Genomic DNA, 27404 nt, shown 5'->3' on the forward strand with positions numbered 1-27404 from the left:
GTTTGGAGGACAAAGGCTTTTTGGTTCATGAAAGCTGATTTTATATGTTATATGACCTTCCACTCCACTTACTCACCTGTGAACAGGTTTTTTTGTTTTGTTTTTTTTTTTACTCTGCAAGGTTGTTTAAACATGTTTAAACGTGCCTGGCCCATAGGTGTTTGATAATGGAGAAGCTTTTTTTTTTACTTGCTAGACAAAGCACTTGTATTATACAGCAAAGGCCCAAGGTGATTCAGTTAGGAAAAAAATTAGATGCTGTGGCAGACAAAACTCTAAGGTGTCCCTCATGATCCCTACACATCCCACCTCGCGATGTTCATTGTGTAATTCTCTCCACTTGCGTGTGGGCTGTACCTGAGAAGACAGTCTCACTTGCAGACAAACTCTGGAGACCTGCTGGTTTGATGCAGTCAACAGCCATGTTAGGAGACTCCAGGTGGCAAGGAACTGAGGGGGGCCTTCCAGCCAGTAAGTAGTATGGGGTCTCCATTCTAAAGCCACAGGAAAATTAATTCTGCAAACAACCTGAGCAAGTTTGGAAGTGGATTATTACCAAGTTACCTGAAAAGAGATGATGAGCAAAGGATCCAGCTACACTGTGCCTAGACAAAAACTGAGATAAATTTCTTTTAATCCACTAAATTTGTGGTAATTTATTATACAGCAATACATAATATAGGTGCTGTCATCTTTCCACTGCCCTAGGTTAGCTTGGTAATTTCATAGTAAACCAGATTAAGTGCAGGCAAAATCACCTAGACTATCTTAAAACAAATTTAAAACCCTAATAGTAGTATAAAAAGTTTGGCCCACAGAATCTACCATTTCCAAGTAATAAACAATCTGTTTTTAAAACTTTGATATGGATTACACCTACTTCAACTCCTTATAATTCTGTGAAGTATCTAATTCTGTAAATTATTTTATAGAATTATGGAGGCTCACAAAAGCTTAAGTGACTCAAATGGCTAGTAACAGCCAGAGGCAGGAATTAGAGAACTCAGGTCTGTCCCCAATGCCAAAATCTACCCTTCTCCATAATCAATTTTTGTAGTTTTCTCTAAAGTCTCAATAATGCTTCCCATTATGCTCACAGACAAGAAGACAATAAAACCACATCATAGACATTAAAACACTGGATGGATAAAATATACACACACAGAATGGAATATTACCCAGCAATAGAATGAAATCTTGCCATCTGCAACAACATGGATGGACCTAGAAGGTATTGTGCTATGTAAAATAAGTCTGACAGAAAGATAAATACAGTATGGTTTCACTTACATACAGAATCTACAAAAATGAACCAACCAAACCAAACAAAAAGACACCAAAGGGATGCTCATGGTGGGAACAGGTGGGGAGGGAATATGGGTGAAAGGGTGAAAGGAAATATAGTCAATAATATAGTGATAAGTTTGCACTGTGACAGATGATTACTAGAATTAGTGTGGAGATTGCTATATTGTACATCTGAAACTAATATAATATTGTACACCGACTATACTTAAAAATAAAGAGATATTTTGTCCTTCATTGTTATCTTATATACTAGGTTAATTATTTTGTATGTCAGTTAAAACGTCTTTTATTTTACAGTCTTTATTTCTCATAAAGAGCACTTTTTTCTTTCAAACTTGTAGTAATACTAACAGCTTAAACTGAATACCTGTGAAGGCCCAAAACGTGACTTATTCTTACCTAAGAACATCTTTCAAACAAAGCCACAAAACAGCTTCTTTTATTTTCTAATAAGACTAAATTTATTCAATAACCTAGTAAAAGTTTTGATTATAAGTATCCAACAGTATAAAAAGTACAAAACAGATTTGTAGATTTCTAAAATATTAATACAAAGTGCATGACTACATACAGTACATCCTACAGGCAAAGAGGTGGAAGGGGAAAAAGAAGACTGTGGTTGAGGACTAGTAATAAATAAATAAATACAGAAGTAGAGATGATCCATATTATAGTATATTCTACCACCAATACTGCAGCCAAAATGTACAAAAAAAAAAAAAAAAAAACCAAAAAACCATTTCAAAATAACTCAGGAGGAAGATGATAATGGCTGGGACTCTTGTAATACACCCCAAAGGCTGTGGGAGAGCCGACCCCACTCACTGTGTAGTCTGTGCATATGGTAGCTTGTAGTCTTTTTCCAAAAGGAATATAAAATTTTAAGTTTAGATTAAAAACTATAAAACTACAGGATGCCCATAAAAAGTGGCTCACTCCTTATTGTTATTTATACTACCGATTTTTTAAAATCTTGCTTTAAAAATAAGCACTGAGTCATTTTATTATAAGGTAGGCAAATGATCCTCCCTCGTTATGAAAAGTCTGAACTGGTAATATATTTCTCCTGAACTTTTAGAAAAGAGGCAATGAGAGTACTTTGGTTTGGATTCAAGTAAGAGGCTTTTAATAGACTTTAGAATTGAAGGGCTCTGTGTTCAGGACTTATCATCTAGTATATCTCAATGTTCAGAAAGCCTGAATGAAAGAAGCCAAACCAAAACCAACCCACTCAGCATTAACACACACCTCTTTTCATAGAATGTTTCTTTAATATAGAGTGAAAAAAAATAAACCCAAAACCCTAATAGGTTAAAACAAGTCAAACAACCACTCTACACAGATAAAACCTTCACAAAGGTCAACTGAAGTAATCCAGAGCTAAAACTGAATTGTGCAGATTTTCAATGAAGTCACCAGTCAGTCATGTAACACAAACAAAAGTCAATTATGTACGTCAATTATTTACACACTCGGCAAACCCTCTAAGAAATGTGTCCCAAGAAGCATTAACCTTTGTTTTATTTTTTTGTTTTGTGTGTGTGTATGTGTGTGTGTGTGTGTGTGTATGCGTGCGTGCGTGCACGCGCCATCCTAAAGGCTTGCACATTTTATTTTTCAGATAATTTAAGGTTTTTAAGAGTGTGTTCTCTACCATGTGGCAACGCTTTGGTACTATTCATATAAGATTGCTTATCCTAAAGACTTGACATTTCCCTCCAGAGGAGCTTTGATTCTGCTTTAGAAGTTTCATATAAATTAAAAATCTTTATCAAATATCAATATGAGGGAGGTGACACAGGATACAACATATACAACAGTCCAGTTATCTCTTTGTATATTTAGAAATTACTCCTTCAAGGTATTTGCACCAGAGAGTTTAGTCTGTCCTGCTTAATATTCAGTAGTACAGGTTTGAATCATCAGAACCTTGGCAAGACCTTAATATTTCAAAATTATTAACAACTACCTCTAGGGGCAAGTCTATGTTACTGAGTTATGACAAATTTATTATCAAGAAGGAAAAGAAGTGTAGCCAGCCAGCTTTAAAAATGCCCCAACCACTGCTTCTCAATATAGAAAGACTAAAACTACATACATTTATCATACAACAAATCCCATCTCTGTCCCCTGAAATTCCCCTAATTTCATTCATTAAAAGGGGATTAAAAAAAAAAAAAAAGACTTAAAGAGCACTTTACAGCAGCATTCAGCTTTCCTATGAAATACTGAGCATCTTAAATATTATGTACACGTCTTTTTTTTCTTTTAGTATGCTAGATACTGGCTTCAGAGTTTGTGAAACTTGTGGAACTGGAGGAAAAATAACCCATTCAAACTATTCTAGAAATTGTCTTTTGGCAGAATAGCAGGTATCCTCTTTAAAAAAAGGAAGGTCGTTTCGTTGCCTTTTTTTTATCCTAAGATTTAAATCGTTTTTTGTGCCCCTTCTACATAAACCTCAGTCACCACTCCTGAGTGGAGATGGGCAGAGGCTCTGGCCCCTGCTCCTCCGGCTTCTCGGCAACTGCTTTCTTGTTGCTGCAGCAAGGCTTGAATAGATGGGTATCAATGAGCACTTCCCCAAAACGGCCTTTATAGATAATTCCACAACATATTTTCTGTCTAAAATAAAAAATGGAGAGAGACAAAATATATTAATAAGGCAGAAAAATAAGAATACAAAAAAGAAAAAGAAATCTAGTCATCATTATAGCAAGTACAATATGATCAAAAGGGTCTACTTCTACAATCTCATCACATTCCAAACAAAAAGGGCTTCTAGAGTAACCCCAAATGGCTAGGTAATGGAAGTTACCCAGGTCCCTTAAATCCCACACTGGCATTTTATCATACATTAAGGGGACAGAAGGCATTCTGAGAGACAGCAGTCAGCAGACTAAAAGTTGTAAAATGTTTCCTCCAAAAACCACCAACGCTTAAAGAAAAACCACCACCATAAACAGGCTAATACAGGTGGTGGTTTTACTTTAATTAAATATTGAGTAGATAATATATATATATATATATATATATATATATATTAAAAACTGACAACCAACAAAACATAAAAAGGCACTAAAAACTGACAACCAACAAAACATCTACAAATCATATACTCTAAGGAGAAAAAAGGATCACTTCCTATGAAGTGGCCCCTAGTAGGCATTTCTCAAATCCGACCCCAGCTCCTTCTCTACTTGATTTTAGGCTTAGCACTCCCTTTTTTCTTTATACTTCACGGTTCGACTTTACTCAAAAATGGCAATTATTTATCGATGTGGTTCCCCTCTGTTCCTGTTTTGCTAAAGGTTTTCTTTTAAATCTTCAAGGAATGTTCAAATTTATCAAACATCTTCAATGTACCTCTAAGATGATGGGCATTTTTCCCGTCCTCTAAAAAAGGTCCATGTGGCAAATTATTAGTTAATTTTCTAATGTTTAAACCAATCTTACATCCCTAGAATAATCTAATCTGGTCATGATATACTGTTTTGTTATCAAAGTTATGTTAGCCTCATAGAATGCTTGGGGCCTATGCCCTTTTTTATCCATAATCTGGAAAAGCCAGAGCAAAATTAGAGTCACTTGTTCCTGAAGTGTTTGATAGAACTTGCCTATCTGGGTCTGAGACTTTTTACTTTTTGAGGGAAGACTTTTGACCACTGAGTTAATTTCTTTATTATGAGACTATTCAGGTTTTCTATTTTTTCTTAAAGATAGTTTTTGTAAACTGTCTTTTTCTATTCATGTATCCATCTCACATGAATGTTAATATTTATTGGCATACAGTGTTTGTAATATCCTACTGTCTTTTAAATTTCTGCTTTAGCTATAGCTAAATCTCTTTTCTTAACCTAAAATGCTTACCATCTCTTTCTTGATCTGCTTTGTCTCTAGTAATTTTTTTGGTCTGGTCTTTTTCAAAACCCAATCCTTAGCTTTACTGATCCTATCCACTGCATTATTAGTTTTCTACTCCATTTATTTCTATTTCTATCTTTAGAATTTCCTTGCTTTTATTTTTCCTTATTTTGGGCTTCATTAATCTTTAAATTGGATACATATCACTTCATTAGTTTTAGTCTTTTTTTCATAAGAATTATTAAAGGTGGTAACTTTTCCTCTACCTCATTAACTTCATAGCAAGTTTTGACGTGCAATATTTTTAATTTTGAGTTATAAAGTTTTTCTAATTTATATTATACTCTCTTCTTGTATCCATGGTTTCTTAATTTACAAATATACAAAAGTTTTCTATTATTTTGTTTTGCTAGGTATATTTTTAAATTTTCTGCCCTTCCCTTCTTCTCTGGAGGTTTTATACCCTTATTTTTATTGATTCTTTTAGTGTTTACATAGTTAATCGAGTTATAGTTATTCAATATATTTATCAAAACAATGCAAAAGATATTACAACACTAACTTCTACTACCTTGACATATGTTATTATTGTCATTAATTCTTTTTAGTTCCATAACTATTGTCATTTTAAGCAATCAGTGTTTAATTTACCTAAATGTTTGCTACTTTATTTAACCATCTCATCGGAATTTCGATCTGGGGTCTTTTATCCTGCTTACAGAATTTTCGTTATTGAGGAACAACTGGGCAGCCAACTCTCAATTTTTTTTCCAGTCAATAAGCCTTATGCTCTCATTCATAAAAGATATTTCTGCTAAATATATATAATTCTAGGTTCGGAGTTATTATCTCCTGGACCACTGAAAATATTAATCTGTTGTTTTCTGGCTTCCTTCTTTCATGCTAAGAACTCAGCTTTGAAAATAATGTATCTTCTCACTGCTTAAAGATCTATTTTGTCTTTCATGTTCTGTACTTTCACTATAATGTGTCTGTAGGTGAATTTTCTTTGACCATAAGATAATTGCTTATCATCTTGCTTTTAATTTGTTAGTCTTCCTGAGTCTCTGAACTAGAAAATCGTTAACCACTTTCTCTTTGAATAATTTTTCTCTTTCCTAGTATATCTTTTTTTGACTTGGGATCCCCCAGTCACTTAGTACTGACCTCAGTTTATACCTTAACTTGTCCATTTATCAATGCCATTTTTAAGAACTTAAAAATATGTATTTCTAGCCCTTTTGCTTTTCTCAGTGGGACAGCTGGTCAGAATGAGTACCTAAGTCTACTCCACTATAGGAAATTCAGGTTCCCTAATATGATTTTTATTTTAGATCATTTTTAATAGGAAAAACACACAAAATCTCAACCCTCAGATCAATTTTTGCTTAATCCATTTCTAACCATGTGTCCTAACAGCTGTTTGCCAAATGCCATTTAATTGCTAAGGAAGTAGAAAACAGTTGCCTGTAATTAAGAAGGTTTGCTGGTTAGAGAATATCTTTCTATTGCTTTTACCTTTTCCAGTATGTGAGATCTAAAAAGGAAAAAACTGGCGTTCTGTTAGAGCCAGAAGCCATCTCTGTATCTGAGCCATCATCTGACTGGTTACTATAACAAGGAGATTGAGCTGGGGAGGCACTTGAGGTGGTACTATGAGCATCAGAATCTGCAATAAAGAGAAAAACATTTATAATTTCATTATATGCAATTGCAACTAAGTCTAAGCATAAAACACTGTGGATTACTAAGTAAAAAGAAGAAAAAATAATTTATTTTCTATTTACCACTTACTGATACTTGAAGACATATGTACTAACATGTTTCTAAAAGAAAATGAGGACTTAAGCGTCCAGGAAAGTAAGAGACATACTCTTCTCTATTCCTCCTGTGTTAACAAGCACATGAAAAGCTCTGAACATTACATATAAACAAGCCTAAAGACTCTGGAAGTCGGCAAAAGCTAGAAAGCTTGAGACCCAAGAAGGACATGGTGGTGAGGTCCTTAATTTTTATGTTTTTTTTTGTTTTTTTTGTTTTTGCCTCATAAATAGCCAACCCAGAAATGCCGATAGATGCAGCACCCACCCTAGCAAACGCCAAGTGGGGAGCCTAGATTTCCAATCTCATGAGATTGTTATGAAGCCCCCCAACATCTCCACCAAGATGGAGTCAAAGGAAGCCTATTGAGGAGTTAAGACTTTCACTATGGCCCACCAGAAACAAGGGCACCCCACCACATGGGAGCTTTAACTCCCACCCTCACACCTCCCGCAACAATGAGGAGCTCCTCCCACCTCAGGTGTCAATGAAGGCTGAGTGGAGAACTTGATTTTTAAAACCACCAGGCAGTAACAAGGTGGTGCCCCTTCCCTGATCCCCTGCTGGAGAAGTGTCAAAAAAAAAAAGTCAGTTGAAATAAGGTTTTAAACAGGATCCAGAGTCTCAAAACATAGTTTTAAAATGTCCAGGATTCAGTAAAAGATCACATCATATCCAGTACCTGGAAGATCTCGAACTGAATGAAAAGGCAAGTAGATGTTAACATCAAGAAGATAGAGATGTTAGAATTATCTGACAAAGATTTTAAAGTAGCCATGACAAAAATGCTTCAACAAATGAAACAAATGAAAACAGAGCCTCCTGAATATGAGGTCTCAACTTAAAAAAGAAGAACAAAGTGGAACTGAAATTTGAACTGAAAAAAATACAATAAATGTAATAAAAAGCTCAGCGGATGAGCTCAACAGCAGAATAGAAAGGACAGGAAACAATCAGTGAACTGAGAACAAACAACACAGAGAAATCAAATGAAATGAGCTTTAGAGACCTGTAAAACTAAAACAAAAAACCTACATTTGTGTCTCTGCAGTCCTGGAGAGGAGAAAGAGGATGGAAGTGAAAAAGTGCTCTAAGAAATATAATGGCTGAAAACTTGCCAAATTTGGCAACAGACATAAATCTATAGATTCAAGAAGCTGAGCAAACCCCCAACAGGATAAACTCAAAGAAATCAAAGTCAAGATATCATACTTAACCTTCTATAAACTAAAGACAAAGAAAAATGACGCTTTACAACAGATTCTGATTTACAAAGGAATAAAGGTAATTCATATAAGTTAAACACAATTTAGTATTTTTGCCCTCAGAATACTTCATATAAATTCACAAGCCAGAAAGTAAATCTTTTGGTTGATAGTCATTTTGCTATAAGGGATTATACTACTATTCCACAGCAAGATCAATGTCACAAATAGAGGTTGAGCCTGCCACACATCTTACCTTTAGCTAAAGACTATATCCTGCCTTCTATGACAGGTGGGTAGAGCAACTTTCCGATTAAGAGAACCAATCAAATATTTATTAAATATCTACTAGACACCAAACCCTGTGTCATACCCGCATGGAAAGAAACAGACCAGAGAATGTTTTTGAACAGAGCTCACAAGTCTTTTGTATTAACAAAAGTTTAAATAGCATGAAATTAGGTATCTAAAATAAAGCACCAGTAGTGTTTTTAATATGTTCATTCGCTTCTAATATACGAACAGCTTAAATTCATTAAAAAAAAAACAACCCACAAGTAAAATCCTCAAGAATGGCAGCAGGCTTAAAGAAATAAGTCTACTGGGATGTTCCCAAATAATTAACAGCAGCAGCAGTCTTAGAAAGTGCTTAATATTGCAGTTATTTGATTTTTTCTACCTATAAAAATGACAATTTCATATGGTTTAATCTAATAACTGGGACACTAGGATACAACTTAACCATACACAAGCACAGTAAGAAAAACTCTCTTCTAGAATGTAGGTCTGAAAATTCTTCAAAGAACTGCAATTTTTAAAATCTAAAAATTTGGTAAGATTTGGAAAGGCACAAAGGAGTAATTAGATGGCATGGAGTAGGTGGGTATGATGAGAAAAATCGTGGAAGCAGAACACACTATGCACAAGGGAACCGACTCAGCCCAGATATTCTTTGCCTAAAATAGGACCTCCAAAGACTGGCTAAGGATTTTCAAACTTTATTCTACAGCAACCAGAAATCATTGGCAGATTTTAGGAAGAAAGATGACAAAAAGAATAGCTAACATTTATATAGGAAATTGTTTCATTTTGTTTTGTTTTACAAAAGTCTCTTTTTACTTGATTATCCCCATTTCTCTGATTAGGAAATTGTGGTTGAATAAACGTTAAGTGACACCAGGGTTACATATTTTTAAGTGTCAAGAACTGTAATTCAAATCGAGATCTTCAAACTCTAGGTCCAATGCTTTTGGAAAGAACGTATAAGAGGAATACAGATCAGGTATGTGCAGGATGCCCAGAAGCAAATAAATAGCCAGAGGCAAGGAAACAATTTAGAGGGCGATGCATTAAAATTCAAATATCTCAAAACTGTTTGGTATGTTGCACACAGGTGCTACTGATTCACAATCACCTGAGAAAACTGTTTCAGTCTGAGCCACCAAAACTCACACGGCTCAGTCTTCGGCCCCCCTCCACAACATAGCTTTATCACAAAAATCTAAAATTATACTGGATATATTCTTGTAGGAAAGGCAAGTCAATCAGGTATCACTTTTCCTATAATTAAAAAGAAGAGCTAAGAATATATATATATTATTCTAGTGGTATATAAGAAATTTACTATTTCCCAAATGTTCATTAAAGCATCCAGTGAGAATGGAGAGAAGAGTTAAAGTTAGTCTTTTTCTCCCCGTTGGAGATAGCGGATTAAGAAAAGGACATGTATAATTAAAACATACATGTTATTTGTTGTTACCTAAATATTTTACTAAAATATCTTAAAATATTTCAACTATTTAAATATATTATCAGAATAACTATGGACTGGTAACATCTACTTATTTGAGAGCACCAAGTAGCAGATCTAGAAAGACTCTGTGGAGTCCTGGGATATTGGTTATACTGTACCAGAGAGCAGGATGGTATCATAGAAAAAGCACAGGGCTTTGAAGTCAGACAAACACAAGGTCAAATTCATCTCTACCACTAACTAAGAGACTAGGGTCATGGTTAAATCACTGCTCTGTGTTTCCAATGCTAATCTCCAAAAGAGAAATCATTGAGATAATTATCACGTAAAGTGCTTGGTAGATATGACAAAGTGTTCAAGAGATGATAGTTATCCTTCCTTCCTCACTCTACCTGATCAGTAAATTTAACTGTCTTTTTCCATTATTCTAAAACAAGCATTGATTGATAATTTGTCTAACAGGAACTTAGATTTTTTTTTATAATCTTGAAAACTCCAATACAGGTCCAATACAGGTCTACGATTGTGAAAAAGCTCTGAAAACAGAAAGTTTATTCCTAATCCATGTGGTCACAAATATCTGGCTTGACCTGACCTATAATTAGGAAGCCAAACCTGACTATATTTATTTTGCCTATGCAAACACTATGTAAATATTTATTCCACCTATGTGAATACATTTTCATTGCAGAAATACTAATGTGTTTGATTCAATAGTACTGCCTCAGAACAACCACCCTCCATGATACAAATATTACATAATAACAGTATATGAACTGCATTTCCTTTTTAAAATCTGAAATCTAAATTCCCAAATACAGAAATTCCACTACAAGTGCCCTCCCCTCAATGACTTGCTATAAGAGTTTATGAACCGGATATTAATTTGTCATTCCTTTGACATTCCATCACCCCACACAACACACACTTCCCCCTAACCCTCAAAGTCCTGAGGCTAGCTTTACTGCGATATGTGTTATGATTACCAAAGTTAGTTTTCCTGGGCTTTGGTCTCAGATTGTCCACCAATTATTTATGAACCTTTCTGCTTCAATATCCTAATGCATAAAATACGAAGTAAACAAGCCTGAAAATTTTATCTTCCAAAAAATTAAGATATCAGTAAAGAGGTCAGAGTGATCTCACACAATGTGAAAAAGTGGATAGCTAGTGAAAGTACTTTTATGACACCAAAATCATACATAGTGTTTGAAGATTTCATAAAAATTATGTATTTACCAAGTCAGCATTCCCTTCCAACATTCTTTTTTTAAAAAAGCAAAAATAATAATTAAAAAAAAAAAAAGGTCCATAAATAGCAATATGCCACCCCCAGGCAAAAATAAAAACAAAACAACTATTCTTAAATACTCATGTTTCAATATCGAACTTACTGTGACGTTTAAATTCCTTCTGCAGTTTGCTGATCTGGTTACTTTTTATCCTATTTCCAGATATAGTTTTCACTTTCTTTGGTTTCAATGTAGTCTTTAGACTGGGTCCTGCCCTTGCATCTACCACCTGGAAGAAAATACTGAATATTTAATACCATTTAAAAAATGACACCTCTGTATTCCTTTGGTTCAGACAAATGCCTATTTGAAGGAGCCAAATTTGAGAACTAGTTTTCTATTAGAATGTTTGGGAGCCCACACGCACTTTCATTTTAATCATCACATGGAGTTAAAGAATAAATAGTTTATCTAGTGGGTTTTTTTTTTCTTTGAAGTAGGTAATAGCAGCAGCACGCGGGACAAAAAAATTTAAACAGATTCATATATGGTGAGAATGACATACATAGGTTACGAAAAATCAAAACTAACTACCTACACTTCGGCAGGATGTTTTACAGTTTACAAAAAGCTTTCATATACTTTTGCTTTTACCTTCACCACAAAGCAGTAAGGGGGCTATTTTTGTTGCTCTAATTTTAGGGTAAAGGAAAACGAGAGAAATTATATATTTTGTCTTTTTTGCAAGCTAGTAAATGGACAAGGGTGAGTAAGGAGAGGGTGTTCAGACCTATGCTTTTAGCTCTCTTCACTACATATCCTTAATCCCAGAGGTCAGTTCCATGATGGCAATGGCATATTTTCCGAGTCTAGCATGGACGTTGGTCTAGCCCCATATGGTCTCATTTCTCATGCAGTCATTCACATTTACTACTTTGCAGATTTCTACCTCTATGTAGAAAGTTTGCCTTCACCTTTGAAACCATAATTTAGATCTTCTCCAGATAAGCTATTAAAGGAAAACTCACTTTTTTATAAGCTAACAGACCCATACAAACCTATCATAATAATGTTGGTCACCAAAGGACACTGTAAGGCTAGTATAGGAATAAAGGTAAAGAATAAATGCCTATCTGCTTAAAAACAAATATTCCGTATAAATGTCAAAAATCTGAAAGCTGGCATATAGAAGAATTAAATAAGACTTAACAGTGTTGTTCTGGTCATCGCAAATAGTTTATGAAGAATTCTAGTGACATAAAGTGAAATGGCAAACAGAACACATTTACATACCAGTTTGATCTCAACTAAATTTAAATACGAAGAATAACAATAGCTCCCATCTAATTGAGTGATTACTGTGTTATACTTTATATCTCATTCAGTTCTAACAACGGCTCTATGAGACAGCTATTATCTTTGCACGTTATATAAAAATGTAACTTGCCCAAAGTTCACAACTAGTAGGTGATAAAGGCAGGATTCAAATCCAGTTCTGATTCAAAAACGTATGTGCTCATTAGTCTCAATATGAGTTAGGATAATTGTCAAGAGCTGAAAAAAGAATCCATGTCTAATTCTAGAAATTTCTGGGTTAAACCTAAAAATATATGAAATGTATATTGTGAATCTCTGAAATGAAGATATTGGATACAGCCTCAGGGAAATGCCACATTAAGCTATTTTGCTTCCAAATATGACAAAATGTTAAGTGATTATATCGGAGCAGCAACTATTGGTTTTTTAAATTCTTTTCATAGTTTTCCATCTTTGGGACATATTACTTGCTAAATTAGTGGGGAAACTAACACTACTTTAAATATAAAGAGGTGCAATTAAGAAAGATGAAAGATGAACTAACATGATTCCAGTTTTTTTTTGACCCTGCTGGCAATTTCTTCCATCTTTTCACAAGCAGGACACAGGCATTACAGATGTCTCCCGAACGAGTCTCATGCAACCTGATAAGAAAACAATGAAAACAATCAAACCTTTATTGGTCTCCTTTACATTAAGGAATTCAGGCAAGTACATTTCTTTTAGAAAAAATTATATACATTTATAGTTTACATATGCTAATTCTAATCATCTTAGATGATCTGGTTCCAATGTTTCTATAGTTCAGAAAGAATATAATTAACTTATAGATCCAATGAACCAATTCCATGTATCACAATTTGGTCATTTAAAAATAATGTTTTTAAAACTAAACAATAGTAAAATTTAAAACCTAGGAGATTCTAGTTGTCATAGTTTTAAACAATACTGTCCAACTAATATTTCTTAAAATGTATTGACACTTCATAAGCAACAAAACGCCACCCTTTAAAATAACATGCCATGATATTCTAGTTTCACAACAAACAAAACCAGAGAGACGTTGCAATTTTTTAAAAATGATTATATTTGTGTAAGAGGGAAAAAAGTCTATAGGACTAGTCACCAAGCTGTTTTTAAATTATCTCTCCGAAGAACTTTCAATTACTACATTTTTCCTATATTATAAATATGTACAGGAAAACACTGATATTATGTACACAACTGGAAATGAAGACATTAATAAAAAATGTAATTTAAAAAGGCAAGGTCAGTGGAGACTCTTTCTGACAACCTTCAAAATAACTACAAAGTCCAGTATTAACAATAAATAATCAACAAATGTTTTGATAAGAAAAAAAGTGGGTCTATGGCCATGCCACCCTGAATAAGCCCTATCCCATCTAATCTCAGAAGCTAAGCAGAGTCAGGCCTGGTTAGTACTTGGATGGGAGACCAACTAGGAAGACCCGGTGCTGTAGGCGTAAAAAATAAAAAATAAGGGATTGTAAGCTGACAAGGTCCTTGTAATCTGTGAGGTCGACCGAGGGTTGCCTCGCCTAAAAAAAAGAAAAAAGAACAAAGAAAAAGAAAAAAAGTGGTGAAATTAATTTCTAACATGGGAAATGGTTCAACATTAAGTATCTTATCCAAAGATCTGTTGATAAGTTAATTTCCATTTTACTAAGCAGAGGTTTATTGTCAAAAGAAAAATGAAGAACAAAATTATAAAATGAATGCTTACATACCCTGACAGGTTTCAGAGCTGAACATTAAGTCTTGTTAGTAACTTCACCAGGTTGGGTTAAAATATATTTCTACAATTTAGAATAACAATAGAAAGGACAGAAAACTATTGGAGGATAACTATAAGAGAAAAGGGTAATTTTTAAAAAATCTCTTTATACATACTGAAGTCAACAACAAAAAGGTTTGTTTGGTTATAATTATAAGGAGTTTCACAATTAATTTGGTATTTCCTCATATTCTGAAAAAAGGTAGGCTGTCAGTATGTTTGACTGGTTTTAATACCCTAGATTAGAATACAAGTGATTTTCAATATCAGTACATTGCTCCAATCTCCCTGTTTGGAAATATTTTCATATGCTGTGATCTTTCTCACTCTAAGAATGGTACAAACATCAGGTGATCTTACCCAAAACAGCTCTGGAAGTCCTTTTCATAGCGTTTACTGTCAGTGAATCGAGAACTGGAGGACTTAGCTCTGCAAATACAGCAGCCCTCTATACTCCGGTACATCTTTGGCTTGTGAAAACCAAACATCTTTTCTTCTGGGCAATAGTCTGTAAAGCCAAGGGAATTGACACAGCTTTGTTGATGCTTATTAACAAGAAACCATTATAAGAGAGCTTCATGCTCCACCCCATCTCCAGCAACTTGGCATTACATGGTCAAGACAGCTATGAGGGCTCTGGGAGAAGACCTTCTGGATCTTCCTCCATTCTTTACACTATCATGGCAACCTTATAAAACACACAGAATATCTCAGTTATTTAACAAGGCCTCTACTATCTTCTTCCACTCTGCTGGCAAACACTCATTCTAAAAATGGGGGGGAGAGAGGCATTTAAAAAACAAACAACGCACAAAACAACAACAAAAAAATAATCAAGTATTTAAGTAGAAAATATAACAAAATCTGCCCACAATCCCATAAAATGATGGAATCCTACACAATGTAGGATATACCCTAAAATTTAAGCTAAGGCACCACCCTTTATTTTGCACCTTTGCATCAATGTGGTTCCCCTCTGGGGAAGTTTTGAGTGTTTACCATGACCACTCTTCGATACCAAGCATATAAGTAGCTCAATATGCATCACAACCCACACTACTTTTGCCCTATGGGAAATTAGAGGGGATTTCTTTTGTTATAAATGGGAAGTTCTAAGCAGACAAGTTGGCCCTGAATTGAAACTATGAAAGGAGGATGTAAAAGTCACAAATATCTAGGGTTAAAATTTAAGATTAATAATTTCATAAATTAAGACAAATTAAAAATGATCTCATGTTGCCTGACTATTGGTCTGCTCTTCAGTTGTTACAGAGGTTTCGGGAGCTCTTCTATGAAGCTCAGTGCCTGAGAGCAGTAATAGTAGGAGGCAGATTCTAAGAAATGTAGAGTGAGATAAATTATGATTCCGAGGATCAAAAAATCTCAACATCAAGGAACGAAGTAAGAAACAGTTTTAAGGCTAGATGCCTCAAAAATGTAGCTGGCAGTAAATACGTACCTTAGAAGTAATTTAAAATATCCAAACCAAGGGCCAACTTTACCAGAACATCTGGACGAGAAGAGGTGATGAAACAGCAATGAATATAGAAACTAAATCCTAATGGACAAGTTCAGAGGTTAAGGGGGTGTGTGTGCCAGAGTCCAACTAAATATTACTACAAAAGCACCATATAAAGCATCAATAAGAAAAAATTATTAATACCAATTAGGTTTGTGCCCAAAGTTTTAGGAGTTACAACCGCAGAATACCATCCTTTTTAAGTTATTTTAGAAATACATTAAAATATATGAATAAACCAAAAACTTCAGTATTTGTCTTTGGGTGATCTCTTGCCTGACCCTATTCCATTCCAATTCTGGTTAGTATACCAGAGCAAGTATTTATGAAAGTGATTCAGAGAAACAACGAAATATCCAGGCCTTGTGTGTGTGTGTGGAGGGGGGTGGGGAGAGAGAAATTGAGGGATTCTGAAATATAGGTAAGATTTATAATTTGTTTTTAAGAAAATATTTTATTAGCAATTAATTAGCTAAACACTGAAGCTTTCCTTTTAAATAGAGACTACTGTTAAAAAAGTGTTAATATTTTTGTTGGTGAGGGAGGCAGGCAAAGGAAGGAGATGGGAGGGGCAGAAGGCCACTGATGCATTTCAATAATTAAATCTAAACTAACAGTTACTTCAATTTAAGAACTGTTAAAACAAAATATTCTTAAGTTAATCTTTCAGTTAAAGGAAATGCTTAGAAATTTTACTTTTCTTGAGAGGGGAAAAAATGAAGAAAGTACGCTAAATAGAGTAGAAAAAGGTGTGGCAAAGCCTGTGAAATAAGGCAGATATTTTTCTCCAATCTAACAATAAACCCACATGATGAACAAAAAGAACATGGCCTCCTACAGAAAATGGTCATGTATTGCTGTGGAAAAAATAATATCAAATGACACAGGATTATAGAATCTTTTTTTAAAAAGTGTTAACAAAGTATAAGTCATTGCTTTAGTTTGCAGATTCCTGTTTTGAAGCAAAAATGTAATGTAACTTTCTAGTCTCCAAAACAACCTGTGGGCTCTCCAAACTCCCCTAACACCCTCCATTACCATCCAGAAGGTCAAAAGTCCACAGTTCCTCTTACAGTCGCCAGCTTCATCAATAGCTCTAGGAAACTTCAGCCTCTCTTCTCAGCAAGGACAAAGGAAGTACAGCAAGAAAGGCCAGTTCATTCCATTAACACAGAGACCAAATCCTATTACAACAGAGAGATTCCTATCTCTACTTTCACAATCCCTTTTCCTCCCCACAAATAAACATGCCATCAAAACCATACGGCATTCAGATCTTCTCCAAGATATGAACTACCTTCACTGAGGCTGCATTTAACTAAGAAGCCATAGTTTGTGCCAGTTTATCAGGCTGGAAAGCTGTTAAGAAATGCTAGGGCTGCAGCATTCTATACTGAGGAAATACTGAGGTTCTCCTTTTCATCAGCAGCTATGGGGAATCAAGTGTTCACTTTCGATGATTTTTTTGGTTACTGGGGACCTCCACAAAACTTACCCAGCAGTCCCCACAAGACATTCCATTCTTCGGTTTGAGGAATATTTTTCTTAAGACATCAGGGAAGATAAAACAGCCTGATGTCCTCTGATCATCCTTTACATAGTTCTGTATTTGTCCTTTTGTAGTTCTGTAAGTCCTATATGTTTGTCCTGACAAAATTCTTCCACCTAAACATCTGAGTGGGATCTAAATCCTAGGGTTCGCTCTCTTCTGGGTAGTGCAGTGCAGTGAGGTGTCAGACACTTGTCCTGATGCAACACACAAGTAGCACATGCACCTTTTAATGGATGATTACTTAATAAACCTATTAAACCTTTTCTGAGCTTATTCCTGCACTTGAGAGGCACCTGGGAATCTGCAGCAAATACACAGGGGTTTCATTGTGGGCTTTGTTTACAGCAACCCCGTTTAAGCAGTGGTTGGTGTTTAACCATTTTGAGCTTTGGGGAGTCCAGAGATTAACTGAAACTATTTTCACAAAATCTACAGATCCACTTTAAAAACCAAACACTTTAAAAACCAAAAACAAAAACCTACCTGATTTTTGGACGAAAACTAAGAACACAAAATGGTTCTGAAACTATATACTTGAGAAAGTGGTGGGTGGGTGTGGCTCAGCTTGATTTTAAACTTGGGATTTGATATTTCAACGAACCTACTGATTCTATTGGAACACTTTTTTCCTAGTACCATATTTGTGCAATATTAAATGATTCCCCCAGAACAATCTATTTCATTTGTTCAAATGATACTCACCTATTAAACTATTTATGACTTTTGCATCTATTCTCATCACTTAGCACTATGTTTTAATAGAAGGAAGCTAACACCATCTGCTTCCTAATTGATGAATAGTTACAGATGAGAGTGGACCCCATACAATACCACCCTTATGTGTGTGTTGGGGGAAATCAGAAGATAATTAAGCTTTGAGATAAAGCCAAAAATCAGGAAAGACAAAATGATTAAAAACTGTTATTTGTCTTCTACAATTAAGACAGTGGTGATGGTTGAAAAATTCTGTAAATACACTAAAAGCCACTGAATTGTATTATTTTAGAGTAAATTTTATGGCACGTAAATTATATCTCAATAAGCTTGTTTGTAAAAATAAAAATAGACTGAGTTAGAAACTGCCTTTATTCATCTTTGTAACCTCAGCATCTAGAATAGTTACACAGTATAATCCCTAGAATAGTGCCAGTCTCTTAGTCGATACTCAATAACTGTGTCGATTAAACTTTTTTTAAAAAAGTGTGTAAGCACTTCACATTTTTAAAAGAATTTTCATTGACATTATTTCTTTGGCTACTGTCAGCCAAATAGCCAGTGATTTTTAAAATACTTTAACAGTTAAAGACAAATCAGCCACACTAAAATTACTGTTCTGTCTAATTTAGTTCAATCTCCCAAAATTAAAAAGATTAAACTTAATAGCTAAGTCAGCAAAAAACCATAAAAGAAATAACTGTGATTATATGAACAAAATAGACAAAAAGTAAAATTTTAAAATACAACAATTTGAAACATTTCTTTTGATTGGTTTGTTGAGGTGTCTTCTACTTTAATGCTATAAAATTCACATATATCTAATGATTAATTTAATGAAAGGATGAGGAATGCAACCTTAGTGTTGAAATAAGGAAAGGGTGGGGTAAGCACTGAATATCAAAGATACAAAAAGGGCCAATTTTATATTAACCTAATGAGATGATGAGGCCAAAGAGCAGGGACATGTCTTATTTTATATTTAATTCAACACACATAAGGTAAAATTACTGAGTGCAACAGAATATAAATGGGAAAGAAAAGGAATCTTCACAACAATGGCCAATACTGAAGGGATGCTCTTTAAGAAAGTTTTATGACAAATAATTCTAAGCTTAAAAATGATCTCTTATAAATTTTCAAGCCTTGAAAAGAATGCAGATCTATTACATAGCACAGAGGGAACTATCCAAGATATTTTGTCCTGTTAAATAAGCAAGTTGAATAATAGTTACACAGTATAATCCCTAGCATGTTTTTTTTAAATGCGACTACAAATAAACTGGCATTTTTAAATAGATTTTTAAAAAACTAGTAACTAGTAGTTGTCTCTGAGGGGTGCAAGAATGAAGAGGGCTTACTTTCACTTTACCCCCTTCTACACTGCCATTTTTTTAAAATCGAGAGCACCATGCTCCTAAACCTTAAGTTACCATCACACACCTTAAATAAAAGAGGAAACTGAAAAAGACCAGAGAGCTTAAATAAACTTCCTTAAAGACATACAGATGGAGAGAGACACAATAGGAAATATACTCCACAGGAGAATACAGAATAGACTATTAAGATCAGAAGAGACAGAGCAGAATGGGAAGGAAACTGCAGAGAAGAGACAAGAAAAAGATTTGTAAATTGGGAAGGAAGCAGTGGTGAACAAAGACAAAAGGAACCAAGCAACCAAAGACAACTTTGAAGTGAAGGAGATGCATTTCTTTAGAGCTGAACTTTACAAATGACAGGACGATAGGAAAGGAAGAGTAACAAACATGAAAAAAAAAAACACCCATGATGAAAAGCTGTGAGCAACCCTGAGTTGCTTTAATTGGTAATGCCACCCTCGACACCATTTTAGTCAACGGTATGCTATCTTTAATCACATAGAAGTAAGTACAAGATCTGCTAAACACTGACAGTGTAACTGGAGCAACACTCTTCACAAAGGGTCAAACAGGACTGTGTGTTGTGTTCTCCGGCTGCTAGGCCACTTGGTTTGCAGTATTCCCCAACAATGAGACATGTTTCATCAGCGCTTAAAGAAAGGCATGGAGCAATTAAACACTATCATTCCCCTCTCACCAGCTTCTAGATACCAGCCCACGTCCCAGCATCAAAAGTTCTGAATCTGCTTTATTTACTTTTAAGAGATAAATTTAAACTTGCCAAGAGGAAAGCTGAGAAAGGTGTGATGAACCCCACTTCTTGCAATAGCTTCTTCAAAACATGTACCCAGTCCTTGAGAAATTATATGGTAAAGTATTTATAACTGTGGCAGCCTATGGAATCCACACTTAGCAAAAGAGCCTAGAACTCACCCTACAGGAAAGGGGTCAAACTCAGAAATAAGTCTTCAGCTGAAATAGCACAGGTTTAAAATTTTAAAAATCACAAATCCAAGCAATTCCAGTGGATGAGAAAGTTATAAAGGTTGGAGAGATGGTATTTATTTGTTTTTAAGAGATGATTATCAGAAAATATTGTCAGTCTGCTAAAAAAAGGCACTGTAATGAGTCAAGTTGGAGTCTATTTCTGCTTTTGTCTTTACAACTGATAGGAAGTCACTTCTAATTTTATTTGCCCCTCTGTAATATTAGGGTGAAATCTCACTTCTACTTTCCAGGGATGCTGTGAAGCAAGAGTACAAAAATATCAGTCTATGTATACCATTTATTTCCATTAATGTATGAGACTTACACATTATAGAAATATAAATAAACTCTGTCTGTCCCAAGACATGTCAAACTGAAGGCAGAATCCTGATTTCTGAAGGTTTTAAGCTAAAGTCTGTGAGAAAAGAGAAACAGCTTTTTCAGGGAGACTTATGCTCATGAAACTAGACCATACTCCTTCCTGTAAAGCTGTTCTCCCATTATTTGATTGACAAAAATGTTAAGAAAGGGGGTAAGGTAGCATACATCTGGTTTAAGCCAAATCTCAGAAAGTTCCATAAGCTCTCTGACCTTTCTATTTCCTCATTTATAAAATAAGGATAAACCCCAACTGTTCTGAATAACTGTAAAACACCAACACAAGGACTGGCAGTCCTAACCTTTAAATGCCCTGAATTGATTACATAACCTTGTCTTCCAAGCATGCTCTTCCTGTGTTCATCTATCTTGGTTATCAGCCATACATACAGTCAAACAAAAAATTTAGAAGTCAACTGGGCTCTCCCTTCTCATCCTCTGCATGGCTCCCACCCTGTCCACTGTGAAGTCCTTAGAGATTCTGCTTCTTCCTTCACTTTTCTGGTTCACATCCCTTCCATTGCTGCCAGTTCACCTGTCATGATGGTGCTTAAAGTCCCGTGCAGGCCTCATAACTGACTTCCCTGGATTCTTCGAACAGGTGGTATCTTCCTCAAGTTCAAATATTAATCATCTCTTCCAAGGTAGCAACACTGGCTTCAGGATAATATCTAAACTCCTTGGCAAGAAATTCAAAGCTTTTCAGGATCTGGTTCTGCCTACCAGCTGCTCCCAACTTGGAATTCTGATATTCCAGGAGTGTCAAACCAACTTTAATAATTAGCCACACATCTCTACTTAAGGCTGTCATTTCTGTCTGAGATGGTTTTCCTCCATTTCTTTAACCTGGGATATTCTTGAAGAATTATTTTTTACAAAATTTTTCTTAGAATACCTAACACATAGGATTTCACATACTTGTTTACTGAATTAGCTCCTCTACTTAATGGTAAACTATCTCAGGGCAGTGACTCTTATATTACAACCAGGTGCTGACCGTACATAGAAGGATTTGCTAACTGCCCTTAGCAGGGTAGCCAAAATAGATCTAAACAATATATTTAAAGGCATGGAATAGGAAATGGTGTCCAGAATAAAGGTGTGTATAACAACAACAACAAAAAAACTGATGTTTTGACTGGAGTTATTTTTCTTTAACATTTAGTGTATAGACTTTTGTAGAAAAAAAATTTTTTTTGAGGCTTAAAGATTTCTGGGAAATGTAAACTGAATGAATTAGCTTCATTAGAGATGATTACTAGTAAACAATTCAATGCTTTCATAACGATTGGTAGAAAAAATATTTCTTACTTCAAGCAGCACATGGTGAGGAAGGAAAGATTAGGAGACTAGTGTGGGGAGAAATTAATCTTGAAATGAGAGTTATTTATTTAAACTCAGTATACATTAACATCAACCAGGTTAAAATAACATCAAGCCACATCAAATTTATAATAGGTGGAAACAACTAAATACAAGCTAGAAATGAGTTATTTTAGTTCAATTGCAGCTCTTGTACTTGACTATGTAAGAGCAAATGTGACTGTGACTTGCGTATTTCTGGTGCAAAAAGAAAACCTCCCTCCCTTGAAAACAAACTCTTCTTTTGGACTATATGCATTTCCAGGTTATTTAGATAATACACAAAACCTTAGCTGCAGATTCAATTAGAGGAGAAATTGGAGAACCAAAGACAACAAACTATTTTCAATTTATAACCATCCAGAGTCAAAAACAAGTGTGGGAAATCCAGGATACTCTTGTGGACAAATCAGGAAGAAAATGACATTTTCTAGATCTCCGTAGGACTTTTTAATGTAAAATGGTTGAAACAGAACTGGATAGGCAACCAGGAGCTGAATTGAAGGCAGTTACTGAACGTAGGGAGGGGGCCAAAGACACTCATTCTTTCCATTAAATATTTACTGAATATTTCCTCCAGCCCTGAGTTTTGTCTTCTGTAAAATATGTACTTTCAACTAAAGTTGTGAGGATAACAACAGCCAATATTTACCAAGCACATTACTTAATCATTTACAGCTCAATGAACTATTATTGCTATTTTTCAGATGAGAAAACTAGACCACAAAGTAACTTATTTAGGATGATCAGGGCTTTGGAATTTAGGCATTTTAACCCCAGAGACTTCTGAACAACTAACCCTAGTGCCTCAACAAATAACAACACATGTTCCCTTCCTTCTCAGCCAATTATACTCCTATTCTTAAGGAAAAAAGAAAATGTCATATTTTTATAAGCAACCTACTATGTGCCTGATATGGTAATTAATGTGTTCAGAACCGCTTATAAATTTGGTTTAGATTTCAAATAAGCTTAAGCTTTCCTCAGTGAAAAATTTACGTTACATAGAAAATCATTCTCAAATTGCTTTTCTGATATAAATCTGCCTGAGTTTGAGCCCCATGAGCCAGGTTTTTCCAGGACCCGATTACAACTCGGGGGGGGGGGGGGGGGGCGAGGAGGGGAATGACCATCCAGGTTTCAGACCTATAGAATTAAGAATACTGTGCAACAGCAGCCTTGAGGTTCTAAAATAAACTACCTATTGAACTTTTCATCTCCAGCCTCCCACAAAAGTAATGCAAAAAGGGAAATCAGCAGAGACCTTGTCTGTCTTTCTCTTAACTCCTTCACCTTGATAAACCAAATCTCCATTGCATGTATACGTAAAATAAAAACCATTAAGCTCTATATATTTGAAATTTCACAGAATATTGAAATTCTAGCCGGAACTTGGCTATAAAATACTAATTAAGAAAAACAAAGAATCTCAGTGTATTTGCAAAGCATTTCATATGCATTTTAAACACACGACCCAGAGAAATAACCACCCAAAGGGAAGCCATAAAGTTATTAAATCCAAAATTTTTCATTTTCTTGACATGTTCCTTCTATTCACTTCAGAAATGTATTGTTACTAAAACTGGTTGCCTTTAGGTATTTATAATTTGGCTAACCAAAACTTAGGAGAAATGTGTTTATTTAATAACAAAACAATGAAAAACACAAAACAGACTTCAATTTGTACAGATTTTTTGATATGTGTGGGCATGGTATCTGAGGATATTATTATTTTCTGGTAATGACCACTTTTAGATTCTAACCCCTAACCATGATCTAAATGCAGGAGAAATCTGGACATGGTGCAGCTTTTTGGATGTCTAGACTGCAAGCAAACCCCAAATACCAAAGAAGCATCCATGTGTCAAACCAGTATAATTTTTTGAGCTATGCCTGGGGCCACATACCAAAAAAAAAAAAAAAAGAAGAAGGGAAAAAAAGCTTGAAAAGAAAATCTAAGAAGGGTAACCAGAAGGTCAACCCCAATTCACAGGGACTAGGAAGCTAGCAGGAATAGCCATTACCCAGTAGTCATCCCCCGGAGGAGCTTCCGCCTCAACCCCTACATATCTCCAAGGCCCAACTCCCTACTTGCAAGCTTCTTCAAGGTCATCCAAAGATAACTTAGAGAACAATCACCAGACATTGAGCCAACAATACCTTTAGAGCAAAGAAAGGTCCCCCTTCCCCAAATCACGTACAAATGTATAAATACTTTAAAAGCAATTAGGTTTTTCTCCAACTCCACCTGAAACAAATTCCCAGACTTTAATTTAGATTCAGCAACTAATAAACGTGTTAGGTTTTGCAACATAAATTAAAAGATTTTTCAAGTCTGGCGAACTCAAGTTCAAAAACAGGTCCTTTCAGTGTACTTTTACTGACAAGGTCAAATTCACATTTTTAATTATTAAAAGAAAGTTGGGGTGGGGGGCGTCTTAACCTTCCTTAGGACAACTAAGGAACTGAGAGGAAAGGATTGCTAGGGTAAAACTGTATCCCGCAGGGTCCATGTTTGGCTAAATAGTAATTCTTAGCCTAGCAATCAAAGATTTGAGGAAGAAAATAAAAACAAAGAAACCTATTAGTATCATAGTTACCAGATCAAACTCTGCACCACCCTACCACTCCAAGAAACCCCCCCGCCCCGCAACCAAAACAAACGTACCTCCCTCCCGGTTTCCCCTCCCACACGTAAACACACAAAGAAAACGGCACGCACAATTCGATCACAGTCCTCACTTCCCTTTGTAGGACAAACGGGAGCCCCAAAACTTCCCCACGGTGGTTTTTCGCCTGTCGTCGGGGCTGGGTCCCCTGAACATGCGGGGCCATGGCTCAGCTGCGGGGAGTGGAGGTGCTCGCCTAACTGGCCGGTTTCCCCGAAAGCAGCAAAATGCCTCCCCGGTCCTCCCCCGGCCTTCGGGTCACCCTAAACTGAGCTTCCCCGCCGGGCACACGGTGACCGCCGAGAAAGAAGGACCAAGGCGGCAAGTAGAAATGCTCCCCCGGTGGATCTGTGGGTAAATAAAACAACTGAGGTCGGGGAGAAAGTTCGCGTGGAGAGCTGCTGGCCGGGGCGAGGGCAGCGGGAGGTGACCGGCGTTTCTCCTCCCTCACCTGCGCCGGAACAACGGGCCCCCGCGCCCGCCTGGCCGCCCGCCCAGCCCGGCGCCTCCCGCAGGCCGCGCCTCCCGCACGCTGCGCTGCCGGGGCTTGTTCCTCCTCATGGCTTTGCCCTGACGTAATTCAAACATGGCAACAGTTCGACTTCAAAGGCGAATCCACAGACCTCCCAGACACAGGCTCCGGGCCGCGGGGAACGGGCGGGGAACTCGGGGCGACCCTCTTCTGGGCCCTCGGCCGTAGCGGCACCGGGCGCCGGGGCCCGGACGCCGGGCCCCCGAGATGCCACCTCCCTCGCCCGCCCGCCCGCCCGCCCGGAGCGCGGAAGCCCGCTGCCTGCTCGCGCACCAGCGTGGCACCTCACACGAGTAGCGCCACCAAAGTTTCCCCGCGAGGGGCCAAGGGACAAAAGCCCCTCCCGAAACTCGCCCGAACTTCGGGGGGCCCGGCCCGCACGGCCCTCCGCCCGCAGCCTCCCTGAGCGCCGGTGGGGCCCGCACGGGCACATGCAGCTCTTTGTTTTCTGTCCAGCCCGGTGCTGCCTACGTGCAGCATCAGGATGTCGGATTGTTTCCCAGGGCGAGACACTTGACGATCACCCCTGGGAGGGCTCCGGACCCCGCACCCCGAGAGTCCGGAGCCCAGCCCTCCCCTCGGCTGCTGGCCCATTTCATCAAAGTTTTGCCCTGTCCTTGATGAGAAACGCCCGGATTACCCGCCCCACACCCGCGGAGAGTTGGCGACTTTCACTCTGCTTTTTAAACTGGCAAGACGCCATCATCATCAGCAAATCACATTGTCCTGCCGGGCGGTCAGACCCAACAGCGCCCGCATCTCACTGCTGACCTGGAGCTGGACACTCCGACGAAAACCAGGTCGCAGCCCCAAGCACGTGGTCTGTCATGTTCAGCACAAAAAGCAGTGTCCTCCGGAGTTCTCTCACCCCTTCGGCGCAGACAACGCCGCTGCCTCCATCCCCAAGTCAACTGGGCTCCGACTGGCCATCTTAAGCCGCACACGGTCGCCCTAGAAAACCCTCGTCGTGGCGCCCACAGCTACGCTACAGGTGAATACACTGCGAACAAAACTTAAAGCTCCACAGACACACCCGACACCAGCGCGGCTTGGGCGCGGTCCGGGGGGGAACAGGCGTCTGGGAGCCGGGGCTGTTTCCGAGCGGCCGCGTGTTGCTCTCATTGTCGCATCCGCATCCCTCTGGAGTTGGGCAAACAACGCCACGCCGCGTGCGCTCGGCAACCCCGGCACCGACCCAAAGGCCGATTTAAAGCCCCTCGCTCCCGTGGGTTCGCAAGTAGACTGCAACTTAGTTTTCGAGCGAATGGCATATATGGTCCAACCTTCTCAAAACATGCGCAAGGGGCTGCAATAAACTAAAACACGAGGTTCAGCCACAGCGCCGGACCACTCCCGGGCGCGCGCCCACGCGATGCACCCACCCGGGGGCCCTCCACAATTGCCAGCGAGTCGTTTTCCTTTCGGGCCTTTCAGCCACCGGGCTCCGTTTCGCCCGAGAACGCTGCGGCTGAGAAAAGTCATTGTCACCTTCAACGTGGATCCCTCAACTCCAGCGACTCCTCACTCATTTCCAGGCTCCACTCGCTTCCCCCACCCAAAGACTTTCGGTTTGCTTCAAATCCCCTCCCCAATTAAAAGACACACTTAAACGTGTGCATACAAAAGAATCTGAGTTCTGAAGATCACGAAAACAGCGTTCCCCGCAATGCCATCTCCAAGACAAAACTTCGTACGTGTGTCTCTCTGTTTGTGTGTGTCTGTGTGTATGGAAGGACTGGGGAGGTGAAAAAAGAAAAAAAAAGCCACTCTGAAATCAAAGCCTCGTGAGACACTTTTGCACCAGAGTAATAGTTAGAGTTACTCACCTTCCAAAGGCAGCCGTTCCACGCGCAATAACGTTCCCAAGGTGTGGCGTGCACACCAGGCCAACCCCTCCCTCCAATCGCTCCCTCCTCCTCAACTGCCTTGTCTAGAAAGATTGTCTCCTGCAGTTCTGCAGTTGCTACCGCTGGCCGGGAAGGTGTAGATTCCGCTTTCCCTCTGCGCACGCGCGGCT

The 27404-nt window shown here is 37.6% G+C and overlaps 1 protein-coding gene and 1 pseudogene across 4 annotated transcripts; one reads left to right on the forward strand and one right to left on the reverse strand.

Moving 5' to 3' along the window:
- Positions 1–1745: 1745 nt before the first annotated feature.
- Positions 1746–27404, reverse strand: SINHCAF (SIN3-HDAC complex associated factor). 4 transcript variants are annotated; one of them, XM_011363129.2, is made up of 6 exons: positions 27214–27404; positions 14656–14803; positions 13045–13144; positions 11346–11472; positions 6691–6841; positions 1746–3933 (listed from the first exon to the last, which is right to left on the reverse strand). In XM_011363129.2, the coding sequence occupies exons 2-6, from the start codon at positions 14781–14783 to the stop codon at positions 3774–3776; spliced, it is 666 nt and encodes a 221-aa protein (XP_011361431.1). In that variant the 5' UTR covers positions 14784–14803; positions 27214–27404; the 3' UTR covers positions 1746–3773. The 4 variants fall into 4 exon arrangements, with proteins under 4 accessions (XP_011361431.1, XP_011361430.1, XP_011361432.1 ...); XM_011363128.2 differs by lacking the exon at positions 27214–27404 and adding an exon at positions 26159–26509; XM_011363130.2 differs by lacking the exon at positions 27214–27404 and adding an exon at positions 24909–25300.
- LOC111741899 lies at positions 13866–13984 on the forward strand (annotated as a pseudogene).

The sequence above is a fragment of the Pteropus vampyrus genome, unplaced genomic scaffold (assembly GCF_000151845.1).
Source record: "Pteropus vampyrus isolate Shadow unplaced genomic scaffold, Pvam_2.0 Scaffold82, whole genome shotgun sequence".
NCBI lineage: Eukaryota > Metazoa > Chordata > Mammalia > Chiroptera > Pteropodidae > Pteropus > Pteropus vampyrus.